Raw genomic sequence first — 15,930 nt, 5'->3', positions numbered from 1 at the left:
GAGGGGAAATTTTTATAAACAAATTGAAAATTCTTAGAGAAATTATTGACTAACCAATTTAAAGAGAGCTATAAATCCATGCAATAAGCCACTAACTCGATAATACTGGTTAATAAGTGCAAACAGACTTTAATAATAATGTTCATACACCTTTAAGAACTGACTAATTGAGAGGGGAATTGAACTTTACAAATTATTTCTAACTGTCAAAATATATTTAAATAAAATTTTTGTGTACTAAAAATATACTAAAAATTTTGATAAAAGCAAATTCAGTGGGAGAAGAAAAATAATTAATTAAAGGATGAAAAGTGACAATTGATCATATACAAGACAATTCTTTGCTACAATAGCTTCAACAAAAACAAGGAACAATTAGATAAGTATCTTTCGCCATCAAATTAATAAATTAATTTAAATCTCTCTCAATGATCCAATTTTCTTTTAGTAAAATTTCCCTTTTTCTCAACAGGAACGTGTTTAATTCTCTTTTAATCTGGCATTGAACAAGATTTATGGACTTTAAGAATGATAACAGTTTATTTTAAAGCGCAATAGTCGAAAAACACGAGCCGTCTTTTTTTATTCTGGATCTTGCAAGATAAGTTTTAATATAAATAACTCGATAGTGAATTAGTTACTATTAAGATTATTTTGGTTCCGGCATATACCGTTCGACCATTAGGATTACAGAGAAAAATCCATGTAATCACATGGAGAATATTTAGTGCATACAAACCTATTGTTGGGAAATTTTATTAAACCACTCCAGGTAAATAATTACTTCATATAATGATTTTAATATGTATAATCCTGTTTGCGTGAAAATAGAAAAAATGCAAATGGTAAAGAAGAGAGGACAGTTCAAAATTTGGACATTTGTTCTTTGCTTCTCAGTTTATATCAAAAATTAAGACTTGATGGACGTTTGATCAAGAAGCACAGTTTTGATTTTCAAAAATATTAACACCTCAAGTTAAATAATAAGCATATAACAAAGTATCAATTTCAGACCTGAAAAATGAGCCAAAGCGAAATCCTTTCAATTCCTGAGACAATTTTAGATTCAAATAGTAATACAGCGGTAAGTTTTGCTTTATTTTACATTTGACTGTCAAAAGTGGATGTATAAATATTTAGCAAATCAATTGAAATTCAAAATTTCCAGATTATTTCTATGAACCATGATGAGATGCATACAAGAAAATATAAAAAATTTAAAACTAACCTGCGCAGATCATGCTACAAAGACAACAGGTTTTCATCCCGATATTCAATGAAACGAAAACAAAATAATTTCAATCGAACTGAATCAATTAAATTGAATCAAGTTGAAAGAATTTTAACTTCAAACGAAGACAAATCAGCAATAATATGCTCAACACTAAGATCCTATAACCTATGCAGTGATGAAGAATTTTGGACAAAAGTGATTGACCTTGAAACTGTTATGCGACATTACGCCATAAATGAAGAGTCTAACATTAAGAATCTATTCAGTATTTTGCTGTACGATTGGCACAATCATGAACCATCAAAAACAATGAACAATACTAAGTATGACTGTCTTGATCTTAAGTTCGATGCTTATAGAAAATCTGGAAAATGCTTGTTTGTGAAGTTATTTGAGATTATTGACAATGATCAGTATCAAGGTTATCATCATGTCTGTTTAAGGATTATCTATCAATATTTACATGAAAAAAATTTGAAAATAAAATCTTACCAAGAGGAAATGGATGTAGAATCGGAGATCAACTCACTACAATCTGTGATTTATCGAAGCATTAACAACGCATTAAGCATCAAGAACAAGGAATATAAAAACAGAATCCTGAAAATTTTAACAGTTTTCCTCAGAGATGTTCCAGATCAAAACTATGAAGAATTAAAATTCAAAATTTTGGATGCAATCAATTACAAATTCGAAGTTCTTTCAAGTTATCACATAGCAATCGAGTCCATAATAAAGCACTGCGATGAAAAGTTTTTCTATCTTGTTTTCCAGTTGAAGGAAAATTTCTTGAAAGGATTTGAGTTCGCATATTTAGATTATATTCAAATTTATCGAAAATATTACGGAGAATACTGGAAAGTGGCAATGAAGGAGAATGCTAGGCTGCTTTATCATGTAGCTGAAGAGCAATGCGAACGAAAATTGTTGAAATCTGTAGAATTTATATTCAATCATTGTAGCTTTATTGAAATAAATTCAACGATTTTGACCAGTATTCAGCAGGTTGATGAATTTTATGTGATTTTCAATGAACCACTGGATGAAAAGGAAAAGGATTTTTTGGTAAATCAGGTTTGATCAAAAGAACAAGCATTTAAATCTTTTTCAAATTTATTTAAGGTTGAAGTTGAGAAACTAGTCGAATCCTCCACCGAGGATCAAGAAGAATATGACAATTTGGTATCAGAGTTTCTAAACCTTCTGAGAGACAAGAGATTTACACGAAAGCTCCTTTTTGGACGAAATGATGTCGACCAACTGAGTATTCTTGAAAAAATCTTACAAAATAGTGAATTTTGTGATTTACTCGAAGAAATTTGGAAGCATTTTCAATTATTTGAAATACCGGATATATTGCTATTGGTAAGTTATGGATTTTCAAGGATAGTTTTGTAACTGATGTTGTGTAAACTTTTTTTAATTCCAACATTCAAAAATGTGTCGAAAAATTATTTTTTTTTTCCTTTTTTCCTAGAAAAATCCCTTAGGAAATTACTTGATGCAATACGCACTTAGAGCAACCTCGTTCAATCAAATAGTGGCATATCTCATGCTGCAAAGTTATCAAGGACCTATACATTTTAACAAGCCTAAACAATACATGATCATGCAAAATGCACTTTATTATTCATTAAAAGGAGAATCGATAATTGAATCTCAAGTTCGTATAAATTTGAATGATGAACAAATTGATGGACGATTCTTCGGTTCCATAACTTATTTCCTTGAGGAAATTGGAACTATAAATGAGATTGAAAATGATGCTGTGATTAATTATTTTCTGGATATTATCAAGAGTTATGAGAATTTTTCTAAATATATGTTTGAAATTGATGACTTGCTAGGATTTATAATAGCTTACTGGAATCCACAAGGTAGAATGTATCAGGAATATAAGGAAGTCTTAACAAATTCAAGTCCGTTTTATGAGCTTTTGTTCATGATTGTTGAAAAGAAAAGCAAGGATTTCATTAGATTGTTTCCTAAAAAGATTGAGAAACTAGAAAAGACATACAAAACTCGATATAACATTATTGAAGCTCAAAAAAAATCGGAAGATAATTTATACGAACTCTACACATCAAATTTAATATATGTCTTATTTTTTGCTGCTATTAAGAACAAGCAACTAAAGATAATCGAATATATTTTCATCAACGACTCATTTGTGACGATTCCGTTCGAATTTCCACCAAATATGAAGGCACAGGAGATTCATTATTTTACTGCACTGACATTCTTCAAATGGAAACATGAACTTGGTCATTCTAACATTCCAAAAGATTGGTTGACTCAGAAAGTTCTTAAAGAGCTTCTAGATTCAAGGATAAAATATCATGACAAGGATCTTGTTGAAATTGATTGTACGTTCATGATAAGACAGAAAACAAAAGTCAAGGGCAAGTCTGATATTGATAACAATATGTTGATGCTGGAAGATCTAATTTCATTGCAATATATCAAAGAAAATGAGAATCTTAAAGAATTTATAGCACATCCTGTTGTGGAGACTTACATCAATCTTAAAAGCTTTAAATATCAAAGAATTTTAGCTTTCAATTTTTGGATTTTCGTGATCTTGTATATCCTTCCGTTTCTTCTGTTAATTGCTCGAAGTCATCTCAACGGCAATGAAACATTGATTAAGATTTATGATTTATTTTATTTGGATAAATGGCACTACTTTGGTATCACTTTTTTGATATGCCGTGAAACATTCCAGTGCTATACATCAGAGTCTTATACTGGCTATTTCAGTCAACTATCCAACAAATTGGATGTAGCATTGATCATTCTGTCAATCACATTGTCCGTTTGCACATCATATAAAGATGAAATTGATAAGGAAGGAAATTTACGATATTTGGAAGCCAGCTTGATTCTGTTCATAACAATCAATGCAACAAATTCACTTCCATCTGCCTATGTACCACTGAATATACAAACTTTAAAAAGAGTTGCTTTAACCTTCCTTGGATTGTTTAATACATTTGCCATCATTTTAATTGCATTTACTCTCTCATTTTTCATCATTTTTGAGGGTGAGTTGAATGAAAAATTGAAAAGCAAAAACGAGACTGGTGTCGAGTCAGTAGACAATTTCATAAGACTAGACACGTCCTTTGTGAAGATCATTACAATGTTAAGTGGAGAGTATGCCATCGAACCAATATCCATTGACTTTTTTCAGTTAGTTTTCTTTGGAATTTTTATAATTTCATCATTTATTTTGTACAATTTGATTCTTGGTCTGGCTATCGAGAATGTACAAGAAATAAAAAACGATTCGAGGAAATTTATTTTGGAAACAAAAGCCAAGAAATTGATCAATATTGGAATCAAATTGGAGAAACTTCACCGCCTTTTTGATAGATTTTCAAGCACAGCAAATGACAGCAAAGCAGCTATAAGCCAATTAATTTTTTTAAAAGAAAGGATTGCAATATTTTTGTTTTCAATTGTGAGATTTTCACTTCTTCAGTACATTTATGTCCATAGCTTTCAAAATATATATGTTGATATAAAAACTGGTGAAGTTTTCATTAATGTTGATCAAAAGTATGAGCATATCCTCAAGAAAGGGCACAATTCATGGACCAAGTTTATAGTCAATGAGACAACACTTCAAGAAATTCAGGATATGATTAATTCAAAGAACAATAAAGTTTACGATGATTTCAAAGAAAAGATCATCAAGGAAGAAGAAGAACAAAAATAATGCAAAACTTACTAAAAATTACATGGGTTTACGGAAAATTAACAATAAAAACTTATAAAATTCTAAAAATATGTAAAATTTCATTAATAATTCAAATAAAGTTTACTTTGCGAAATTGATTCTGTTTCGTAATCGGCTGAACTGGAAAATTCTATCAGTCCTATATGCATTTTCTAATAATTTCATATTTTGTGTTCACAGCTTACGTAAAAGAGTTCATCATTCATTTTACGTACGTCAAAAATGCAAATGTTTTAAAAGAGAGAAAAATTCATCTTGGGAGTTCCTTCTTTGCTTCTCAGTTTACATCGAAGATTAAGACTCGACAGACGTATGATCAAGTTGCAGAGAGTTTTATTTTCGAAAAACAGTGATACAACAAGTTACATAATAACAACCGGTGTGTTAAAGCAACTGTTTAATGAATTAACAATATTAAATCAAGCTTCGGATGAATAATAAGAATTATCGATTTTAATGCTTATTTGACAATTGTTTAGCATCTGAACAATTCATAGACAATAAGTCCTGATTTATGCCGTGAATGTTTGTTCGTCAAAGATTCAAAAAGTCATTCTCAGCCCAGAAAAAATGGCTCAAAATGAAATGATTTCACTTACTGAAAGATTTTTGGAATCTAATCGAAATACAACGGTAAGTTTAACTTTATTTTACATTTGGTTATCACTTGTGGGTGTGCTAACAGCAAATAAACCTTAAGAGGCACTCATATTGCTCACCATTGCTAATTATCATTGCTCAAAAAATGAAAATTAAATCTAAAAAATTCCCAAATTTCAGATAATTTCAATGAACCAAGATGACATGCACACAAGAGAATATAGAAGTTTTAAAAGCTGTCTACGTAGATCATACTACAAGGACAGCAGGTTTTCATCTCGATTTTCAATGAAACAGAAGATTAATCTATTTAATCGGACTGAAACGACTGAACTTAATCCATTTGAAAGAATTTTAACTTCAAATGAAGACAAATCAGCAATAATAAGCTTAACAATAAGATCATATAATCTGTGCAGTGACGAAGAATTTTGGACAAAAGTGATTGACCTTGAAAATGTTATGCGACATTACGCAATAAATGAAGAGTCGAACATAAAGAATCTATTCAGCATCTTACTGTACGACTGGCACAATCATGAACCCACAAAAACAAAGAAACAGACTGAATATATTCTTAAGTATAAGTTCGATGCTTATAGAAAATCTGGAAATTGCTTGTTTGTGAAACTATTTGACATTATTGACAATGATCAGTATCAAGGTTATCATCATGTCTGCTTAAGGATTATCTATCAATATTTACATGAAAGGAATTTGAAAATAAAATCTTACCAAGAGGAAATGCACCAAGAATCTGAGATTAATTCTCTACAATCTGTGATTTATCAAATCATCAACAACGCATTAAGCATCAAGAATAAGGAATACAAAAACAGAATCCTGAAAATTTTAACAGTTTTCCTCAGAGATGTTCCAAATCAAAACTATGAAGAATTAAAATTCAAAATTTTGGATGCAGTCAAGTACAAACTCGAAGTATTTTCAAGCTATCACATAGCAATCGAGTCCATATCAAAGCATTGCGACGAAAAGTTCTTCCATCTCGTTTTCCAATTGAAGGAAAATTTCCTAAAAAACTTTGAGTTCGCATTTGAGGATTACATTCAAATTTATCGAAAATATTATGGCGAATACTGGAAAGTAGCAATGAAGGAGAATGCCAGGTTGCTTTATCATGTAGCTGAAGAGCAATGCGAACGGAGATTGCTTAAAACTGTAGAATTTATATTCAATCATTGCAGCTTTATTGAATTAAATTCGACAATTCTAACGAGCCTTCAGCAAGTTGATGAGTTTTATGTGATATTTAATGAGCCATTGGATGAAAAGGAAAAGGATTTTTTGGTAAATAATCCTAATAAGATTTGGAAGCTCAGGATTGATCAAAAGAACAAGCATTTAAATCTTTCTCAATTTTATTTTAGGTTGAAATCGAGAAACTAGTCGAATCGTCTACAGAGGATCAAGAAGAATATGATAAATTGATATCAGAGTTTCTTGTCCTTTTGAGAGACAAGAGATTTACACGAAATCTTCTATTTGGACGAAATGATGTTGACCAATCGAGTGTTCTTGAAAAAATCTTGCAAAATAGTGAATTTTATGATTTACTCGAAGAAATTTGGAAACATTTTCAACTATTTGAAAAGCCGGATATTTTGCTGCTGGTAAGTTATGGATTGTCATAGATTAGGGGTGAAGAAATAAGAAGGGTTTCGTGAAGTCTCGGTATGGCGTCTGAGTGGAGTGGAATCTGAAGTATCAGACCATAAATAGATGTATCTGTCAGTGGCACCGTAAGGACTCTGTGTCCTAATGGTTAGACAATAGACCGGAAATCTATGCTAATCCTTTGTGAAAACGTGGGTTTGATTCCTATAAGAAATCGATCTCATGATCTCACCGAGAGTGCTGTCGATATGACAAGGATTCGCTCAATGCTCACGACACTACACTCAGTCTCGAAAACCCTTAAAAAAGCTCAAAAAACTATAATATATTTCCTTTATTTTTCAGAAAAATCCCTTAGGAAATTACTTGATGCAATACGCCCTTAAAGCAACCTCATTCAATCAATTTATCGGATACCTCATGCTGCAAAGTTATCAAGGAGATATAAACTTCAAAAAACCTAAACAATACATGATCATGCAAAATGCACTATATTATTCATTAAAAGGAGAATCGATAATTGAATCTCAAGTACATATAAATTTGAATGATGAACAAATTGATGGACGATTCTTCAGTGCCATAACTTATTTCCTTGAGGAAATTGGAACTATAAATGAGATTGAAAATGATGCTGTGATTGACTACTTCCTGGATATTATTAAGAGTTATGAGAATTTTTCTAAAGATATGTTTGAAATTGATGATTTGTTGGGATTTATAATAGCTTACTGGAATCCACAAGGCAAAATGTACCAGGAATACAAGGAAGTCTTGACAAATTCAAGTCCATTTTATGAGCTTTTGTTCATGATTGTGGAAAAGAAAAGCAAGGATTTTATTCAGCTGTTCCCCAAAAAGATTGGAAAGCTGGAAGAGACATACAAAACTCGATATAACATCATTGAAGCACAGCAAGAATCTGAAGATAATTTATACGAGCTGTACACATCAAACCTAATCTATGTCTTATTTTTTGCTGCTATTAAGAACAAACAACGAAAGATCATCGAATGTATTTTCAACAACGACTCATTTGTGACAATTCAGTTTGAATTTCCACCAAATATGAAGGCACAGGAGATTCACTACTATGCAGCACTAACATTCCTTAATCGTAAACATGAACTAGGTAGATCCAACATTCCAAAAGATTGGCTGACTCAGGAAGTGCTTGAAGAGTTTTTGAATTCAAGGATTAATTATTATGACAAGGATCTTGTTGAAATTGATTGTACGTCCATGCTGCATGCTCAAAGTCAAAAAACAAAAGTCAAGTGTAAATCTGATATTGATAAGGATATTTTGATGCTGGAAGATCGTAATTCATTGGAATATATTAAGGAAAATGAGAATCTTAAGGAATTTATAGCACATCCAGTTGTTGAGACTTACATCAACCTTAAAAGCTTCAAATATCAAAGAATCTTCGTTTTTAACTTTTGGATATTTGTGATCTTGTATATCCTTCCATTTCTGCTGTTAATTGCTCGAAGTCATCTCAACGGCAATGAAACATTGATTAAGATTTATGATCTATTTTACTTGGATAAATGGCACTACTTTGGTATCACATTTTTGATATGCCGTGAAACCTTCCAGTGCTATACATCAGACTCTTATACTGACTATTTCAAACAATTGTCTAACAAATTAGATGTAGCATTGATCATTCTGTCAATATTAATGTCCGTGTGCACATCATACAAGGATGAAATTGATAAGGAAGGAAATTTGAGATATTTGGAAGCCAGCTTGATTCTGTTCATAACAATCAATGCAACAACCTCACTGCCATCGGCGTATGTACCGCTAAACATGCAAATTTTGAAGAGAGTTGCTTTAACCTTCCTTGGACTGTTCAACACCTTTGCCATCATTTTAATTGCATTTACACTCTCATTTTTCATCATTTTTGAGGGTGAATTGAATGAAAAATTGAAAAACAAGACTGAGACTAAATGTTGCGATGATGACGATCCTGTAGACAATTTCATGAGACTAGACACATCATTTGTGAAGATCATAACAATGTTAAGTGGAGAATATGCCATCGAACCAATATCCATTGACTTTTTTCAGTTAGTTTTCTTTGGAATTTTCGTGATTTCATCATTTATATTGTATAATTTGATTCTTGGTCTGGCTATCGAGAATGTACAAGACATAAAAAATGGTTCCAGGAAATTTATTCTGGAAACAAAGGCCAAGAAATTGATTAATATTGGAATCAAATTGGAAAAATACCATGATCAGATGTAAGATTAAATTGATGACTTTTGGACTTGAATTTAACAATAATTTACCATTTTTTGCAGACCTATGAGCGAAGCAAATGACAGCGAATTAGATATAGACCAGCCAATATCTCTAAAAGGAAAAATCGCAAACTTTTTCCTTCCAATAGTTAAATTTTCACTTTTACAGTACATTTATGTCCATAGCTTCCAAAAAATCTATGTTGATATAAAAACTGGTGAAGTTTTCATTAATGTTGATCAAAAGTACGAGCACATTCTCAAAAAAGGACACAAATCGTACACGAAATTTAAAGTCAGTAAAGTTACACTTCAAGAGATTCAGGATATAATAAATGTAAAGAATAAGAAAATATATGAAGAGTTAAAGAAGAAGATCAGCAAAGAAGAACGAGAAAAATAAAACAATAAAATTGTTTGGAACTCTGTTGTGAATTTCACCATCAATATCTTGCAACTTAGTCGAGTCAACGTTTTTAAAAACCTGTAAATGTGAATATTAGCAGTTTTTTAATTTAATAAAAAATAAAGGAAGAATGAAGACGCAATTGTCTCCAGTTTAAGTTACTTCATTGTTGACAAATAAAGTTTCTTAAGAAAAAGAGAATTTTGTAGATCTTTGCTCTTTACTGGCTCCTTGCACAACATTTTCTAAGCAAACAATTTGGATTTTTGTGCTTTAAATATTCTGGCTTGCATCTTTGGATCAAAAAGGAAGTCCTGTTCAAGCAGTACAAATGTTCGAGCGCTAAAGCATCAACCAAATGAAACCCAAACTGTACAACGTGTTTGCTAGAGCATGTTACGTTCAAAGAATTGGCACAAGCTTCATCCGGATGAAAGATTTCACCATCTTCATTCACAAATGTCATCTGGATGAAACAATTATATGAGCCGGATAAAACCGGATGAACAGTATTTAGCAATGCTAATGTATAGGCCTTCTACCAAAATCGCTTGTCGTACAACCGTAGAATAGAAGCAGAAGTGCCGTTTTAACCAGGAAAAGAAACCGCTTTAATAACGCACTACGATTCACATTGATAAATGGTTAAAAAAAATGGTCAATGCCTTGGTTACATCGCCCTATTAACTCTTTAAGACCTGAAATTGCCTCAGAGCAACGTGACAGCAGATATCGATCTATTTTACGGCCAAGCTGGGAATATTGTTCCTTTCGGTTAGGCCGCTTCAATGTAACATCCACATGGCTGGCAAATCTAAGCAGTAAATCAAGAAAGTCACACTCGGACATTGACGTTAAAATAAGGAACTAATCAGACTGTTTCTATGTCTTCCACGTATTATAAATGTACCTAAATAGTAAGAATAAAGGCATAAATTAGTAATTTTACGATATACAAAATCAAGTTAAGAAAAACGAGGTAAAATGGTGAATAAATTAAATACTCAATGGACTTTATGTAATGTTGATTTCTAATTTATTACTTTTAATACAAATTTCACATTATTTGCTTCACAATTTAATTGTTGATTTTCAACAAACTTTTAAACAAAATTTCAATTCTGCGACAAAGTACAATAGTCATTATTTATAATTCTTTCACATTCAATTCCTCCAAAAACAATTTCAAGTCAAAATTAACTTAATAATTATTTTACACATGTTTATCGTAATTTAATTAGTCAAAATGATAATTCAAATCACATTTTACACTAACGCGATTTTATATTGTTTGGGGACCGTTCACATATTACGTTACAATCATTCCGGACATCTCGGAAAATCTATTGTTCAAATTGGACTCCATTCATGAACGTAATAAGCTAACTGCCCCTAAAAAATAATTAATTGAATTATCAACATGTGTTAATTGAATGCAGATTCTTATGGATTAAGTTAACTCTTGTTTCAGACAAGACAAAAACGCAATTAAAAAAAAAGAGACACAGATAAAAACTAGAAGATGTTTTACAGGTTTTGGTCGCATGACAAGATTTATATTTTACTTTGAAGCTTCCATTTTGTCAATTGCTTATCAATTCTTTTTAATTCCTCTGATTACTGAACTTCCATCCGATTTTACCGATGTACTTTTTTGTCCTGCTTCGCCAGCTTTACGTGGCATTGCTGATCCAAAACTTGAGAAATTTTTTTCCTCGACTGGTTTTTTTGATGGATCAAAAAACTTTAAAACTTTTTTCCAAATGGCCATTTTTAATTATTTTATGATAAAAAACTTCTTTTGTGTATCACACTTGTTTCTTCTTCAACTTTCAAATCTGCTTTAAGATACTCCAACATTTGAAACATGTCAAATATTTTTCTCTCATCTTCTTTCAAACCGGTTGAAGCTTTTTCTCGTGAGAGAGTTAATTAATGTCCTCAATCCCGAGCGACACATTTTATCTAGGCAAAGCTCCGTGAAAGCTTCATTGACATCAAATGGAAGCCGGGTCTGTTTGAAAGCTAAACTCGATTGCATAAATCGGTTTATCGACCGGAGATCCGACTTCAGGCCGGTGTAACTCTTATTTGAAGCAGGATTAGGTTTAAATCTGGAACCATAAAAGAGTCTCGTCCTCTTGGCACCTTGCCAGAGTCACTCTGGACTTATGTCGGATTTTGCATCAATTAACTGTCTTGTGCTATTTGGAATATTGAGCCTTATGGATGATGTTGCCAAATATATGCGGATTTAATTAACTGTTAATTAAAAAGCTTTACCGGACTCTTAAAAGCTCAATGGCTTGCTCCATTTGTATTACTCAGACAAGGAAGCTCTAACCGTGACATATTTTTAGTCGTGAGAAAATATTTGCAAAAATATTATAATTTTCTCTATTAAATAAATGAAAGTTCAGTAAACTCATAATATATGCTGTTCTAGATTTCACATGTGATGATCATGCTTGATATTGATCGGTTGACTAAGAGTTTTTTTTCCACTGATAAATTTTATGAAGATTGTTTGTGTTTATGTGGAAATTTGTCTAAATATTGGTGACTAATCTTCTGTTTATTGTGGTAGTCTGTTGACTACAAAATTGATTGGATTCGAGTATACAACGAAGATTTTCAATATGTTCATTAGGAGAACTTGATTTAGGGACGTATCTAAATCTGAAATAATTTTTCAATATTTTAGGGATTTTCGTTTAAAGATTATAAAAACAATTGTTAAGTTCGATTAAGATTGAGCTAAGAGTTTCGGATGTTTAGACCGAGATCAAGACTTCCCGGCTCCGGTCTCGAGAATCTTCTAAGCCCCAGAAATGTGTTAAATTTGTAGGTATTTAAAAAGAATTAAAATAAATTTAAAAACATAATTTTTATTAAAAATTATAATTAGATTTTTATTAAGGATATAAAAATAATTAAAATAATAATTCTGTTTATACAATGACTAATTCTATAATATACATCGATTTTTCGGTCAGATTCTTTGTGATAAAATATTCAATTTCGTATAATCTCGTATTCTTTATTACAATTATAAACATAATAATTAATGACACTTTTTCTTTCTGTCTTTTTTTGTCATGATCTCTTAATTTCGGAAGAAAACTTTTTTACCGGAATCGCAGAGAAGATTTTTGAGATTTGTTTTTATAATCCTGCAAAAAGAAATTTGAGAATTTTGAAATAATTTTAATTTTAGAATTTAAAGTTTTAAAGTTTGTAATTCTTCAAAAATCTAAAATTTTAAATTTAAAATCTAAAAGCTTCAATTTTAAATCTAAAATTTTCAATTTTAAACCTAAAATATTCAATTTTAAATCTAAAGTTTTTAATTTAAAATCTAAATTAAAATTAAATTTTTGAAATTTCAAAAGTTATAGAATCTAAAATTAAATGTTAAAACTTTAAAACTAAATATTAAAATTAAATTTTTATTGCAAAAAATAATTCTAAATCTATGTCGGGACTTTCCGGAACTCCCCGGTTAGTCTAGGTCTCGGTCGCGAGATATTGTCATGACCGATATTCCGGGAAACCCTAAGTTTAGCTTCTTAACACAATTAGCATTTTTGCTGTCTAATGAGTTTTTCTTATTTCATTGGTTGATTAAAAAGTGGTGATTCTATAATTAGAATATTGTTTTGAATTGCTACGTCAAGCTTATTGGTGATTTTTTTCAAGTTCCTTTGTGTCTTTTAGATTGCTTATTTCGGTTCTTGCTGATTAGAATATCTGAACAAATAATCATTTCCCCTACAATGATTTCACATTCTTATGCCAATTGACCAGCTCTGTAAATTTCTCATTCGTATACATATTTAATCCGGCACCAATAAATCTACTCAAGTCTCATTGAACAATGATAAAAATTGACAGTCAAGGTATGTACATTCATCAACTCTACAACATGCGTTTTTATGTCAGTTAATTTTATTCGTGATTAATTCGACTCTAACTAATAAAATATTCAATATTTTTAAAGTTACAATCTAAATATCAAAGTATCATCGTTAATATAATGTTTTTATTAATGAAATCTGCAAATATCACCGAAATTTTTTTGTTTTATCTTCTAAAACCAGACAAAAAAAAAGCTTTGTTTGTTGGAAATTACGTGGAACATTATGTCAAAGTGTCAAACAGGCTTTTCAGCATTTTTGCAATTTTGTTTATCGATTTTTTTTATAAATATTAATAAATCTTATTCCTAATTCCTCACTTCTTAATATTGTCATTTTTTGTTCCGGATACTTTCCATGGATTACTCCATGTATTTCCCATCGAATTCCATTTATGATTATTTCCGCTTGTCGAATTTCTTGTGTTGTTGCCTTCTGTCTTTCGCGGTTGTGCTGATCCAAAACTTGAAAATGTATTAGGATCATTTGATGTTTTGACTGGTGCACTTTTTGATGCATTTATTTTATTCATAATTATGTTTAACATCTTGCTCATTTTTAGGTATGTTTATATCACAAAGATTCTTATATTTTTGAGTATTGAATTATAATTATTATAGAATTTGTTGTACTTTTAATTGCTTTAATTAAGGTTTAATGTTTTCAATCATCAATTTAACTTCAAAATCACAACTTTAATTTATTTTTCATCTCCTTTTTCACATTTAAATTGTCAAAATTCTTTAAAAATTTTCAAAATTTATTTTATTTTATTCAATTTTTTAAAAAGAACTTGTAAATAGCCGTGTTACTTGTTTTGAATGAAGATTGAGAATTAACAAATTCGTGCTCAAAAGACCTGTGAATTGACTCTGAATCATTTTAAATCCCAAAAACAGGTTTCTCTCTCAAAATATTTAAAGTTTTGTTTGTCTTTTCAGTCAAAAATTATTCGCAAATTGATATTTTTGTTGACGTTACTTACCGGAATAGCTCATTATCGTACATGTATAATTAATGATATATTTCTTATTAAATGTTAATGATGTAAGAACAAGAATACAATTTTTTTTATACTAGTTTTTAAATAAATTCTGGCTCGTTTTGATCTTGCTAAGATATTGCGCAACAAGTCTCATGATTATTCGAGGTCTTTCTATCAATGTTATGTTCGTGAGAGAATTCTTGTAGCTCCCGTTGCTATGTATCACATTACACTTTATGTTGCTGACCAGAACTTGAATCAAAAGTTGTCGAGAGCTGTCAACTGTCGTTTAATATTCAAATTATATTTGCATCTATAATTAGTTGATTTTCCCTTTTGTTAGTTGTTAATACCCTCCATGTAAATATTTAGTCTGATTTAGAATTTCGAATAATAAACATCATTATTAGTATTAATCTCTAAGGCATGGTTTTGCGTGAGTTATTATCATTACAAACAGTCTTACAAGAACTCTAATTTCATATATTAGGCAAAGTATCAAAGGTTAAAGTATCTAAATTTCTGGAAAAACAAAAATGCACAAACAAAGTCATAAAATGATTCTAATTGACAAAATTTCGAATTGTCTCATCTATTTTGAACTAAGCGCCACACAGACTACTCATAAGAGGCTTTGAACTGCACAGGTAAGTTGTGGCAACAATGTGATAAACCCTATCTGTTTAATCCTTAATACGGCGACATTTTGGAGCCCTTTCAACCACATTGTGCTGTTTGGGTATAAAGTTAAGTCAAAAAATTGTCCTGAAACTTGTTATTGGCGCGTGTTTTTTTCTCGTTTTGTTATCTGTGTTTTTGTATCTTATAATTTAACAGTTTTAAAAAGTCTTAGTCAGAGCCAATTAGAACCTAAATTTAGATTCTTTGTGATATAATCCATTGATGATGTAGGTGTGATAGACAGTACAAAGTTTTTGGTTTTTGTTGCATTTAGATGGTGTCGTTTATTTATTAAGTAACACTTTTAGGGGGTGGGGAAGTGAACGGCCTCGAAGATGATAGATACACAATTTTGCTCAATTACATGACTCAAGGTTTGGCACAATCTGATGAATCGCATTTTAGCCTCGAATATGGGTCAAGACTAGTCCACACGGTGCCATCAAGGTAACATCGATTATTTCCATTACAA

General features: G+C 30.7%; 2 protein-coding genes and 1 long non-coding RNA gene across 4 annotated transcripts; 2 read left to right on the top strand and 1 right to left on the bottom strand.

Annotated features, from left to right (window-relative positions):
* Positions 1-618: 618 nt before the first annotated feature.
* LOC139098287 (uncharacterized) lies at positions 619-5,074 on the top strand. 2 transcript variants are annotated; one of them, XM_070650423.1, is made up of 5 exons: positions 619-772; positions 1,013-1,084; positions 1,169-2,299; positions 2,357-2,599; positions 2,712-5,074. In XM_070650423.1, exons 2-5 carry the CDS (start codon positions 1,022-1,024, stop codon positions 4,953-4,955), a joined length of 3,681 nt encoding a protein of 1,226 aa, XP_070506524.1. In that variant the 5' UTR covers positions 619-772; positions 1,013-1,021; the 3' UTR covers positions 4,956-5,074. The 2 variants fall into 2 exon arrangements, with proteins under 2 accessions (XP_070506524.1, XP_070506523.1); XM_070650422.1 differs by lacking the exon at positions 619-772 and having other exon boundaries at positions 907-1,084; positions 2,712-5,073.
* Positions 5,075-5,252: 178 nt separating this feature from the next.
* LOC139098362 (uncharacterized) lies at positions 5,253-10,076 on the top strand. The gene is made up of 5 exons (XM_070650539.1): positions 5,253-5,609; positions 5,757-6,884; positions 6,965-7,207; positions 7,557-9,469; positions 9,530-10,076. The coding sequence occupies exons 1-5, from the start codon at positions 5,547-5,549 to the stop codon at positions 9,870-9,872; spliced, it is 3,690 nt and encodes a 1,229-aa protein (XP_070506640.1). The 5' UTR covers positions 5,253-5,546; the 3' UTR covers positions 9,873-10,076.
* Positions 10,077-10,888: 812 nt separating this feature from the next.
* Positions 10,889-14,769, bottom strand: LOC139098365 (uncharacterized). The gene is made up of 2 exons (XR_011545173.1): positions 14,113-14,769; positions 10,889-13,048 (listed from the first exon to the last, which is right to left on the bottom strand). It is a non-coding gene; the product is annotated as an uncharacterized lncRNA (long non-coding RNA).
* Positions 14,770-15,930: the final 1,161 nt, after the last annotated feature.

This window comes from Chironomus tepperi, unplaced genomic scaffold, assembly GCF_022539635.2.
Source record: "Chironomus tepperi strain 1889 unplaced genomic scaffold, CSIRO-AGI_Ctep_v1 contig_445, whole genome shotgun sequence".
Classification (NCBI taxonomy): domain Eukaryota; kingdom Metazoa; phylum Arthropoda; class Insecta; order Diptera; family Chironomidae; genus Chironomus; species Chironomus tepperi.
The sequence above is the reverse complement of the archived record's forward strand: the minus strand, read 5'-3'. Positions and strand labels throughout refer to the sequence as shown.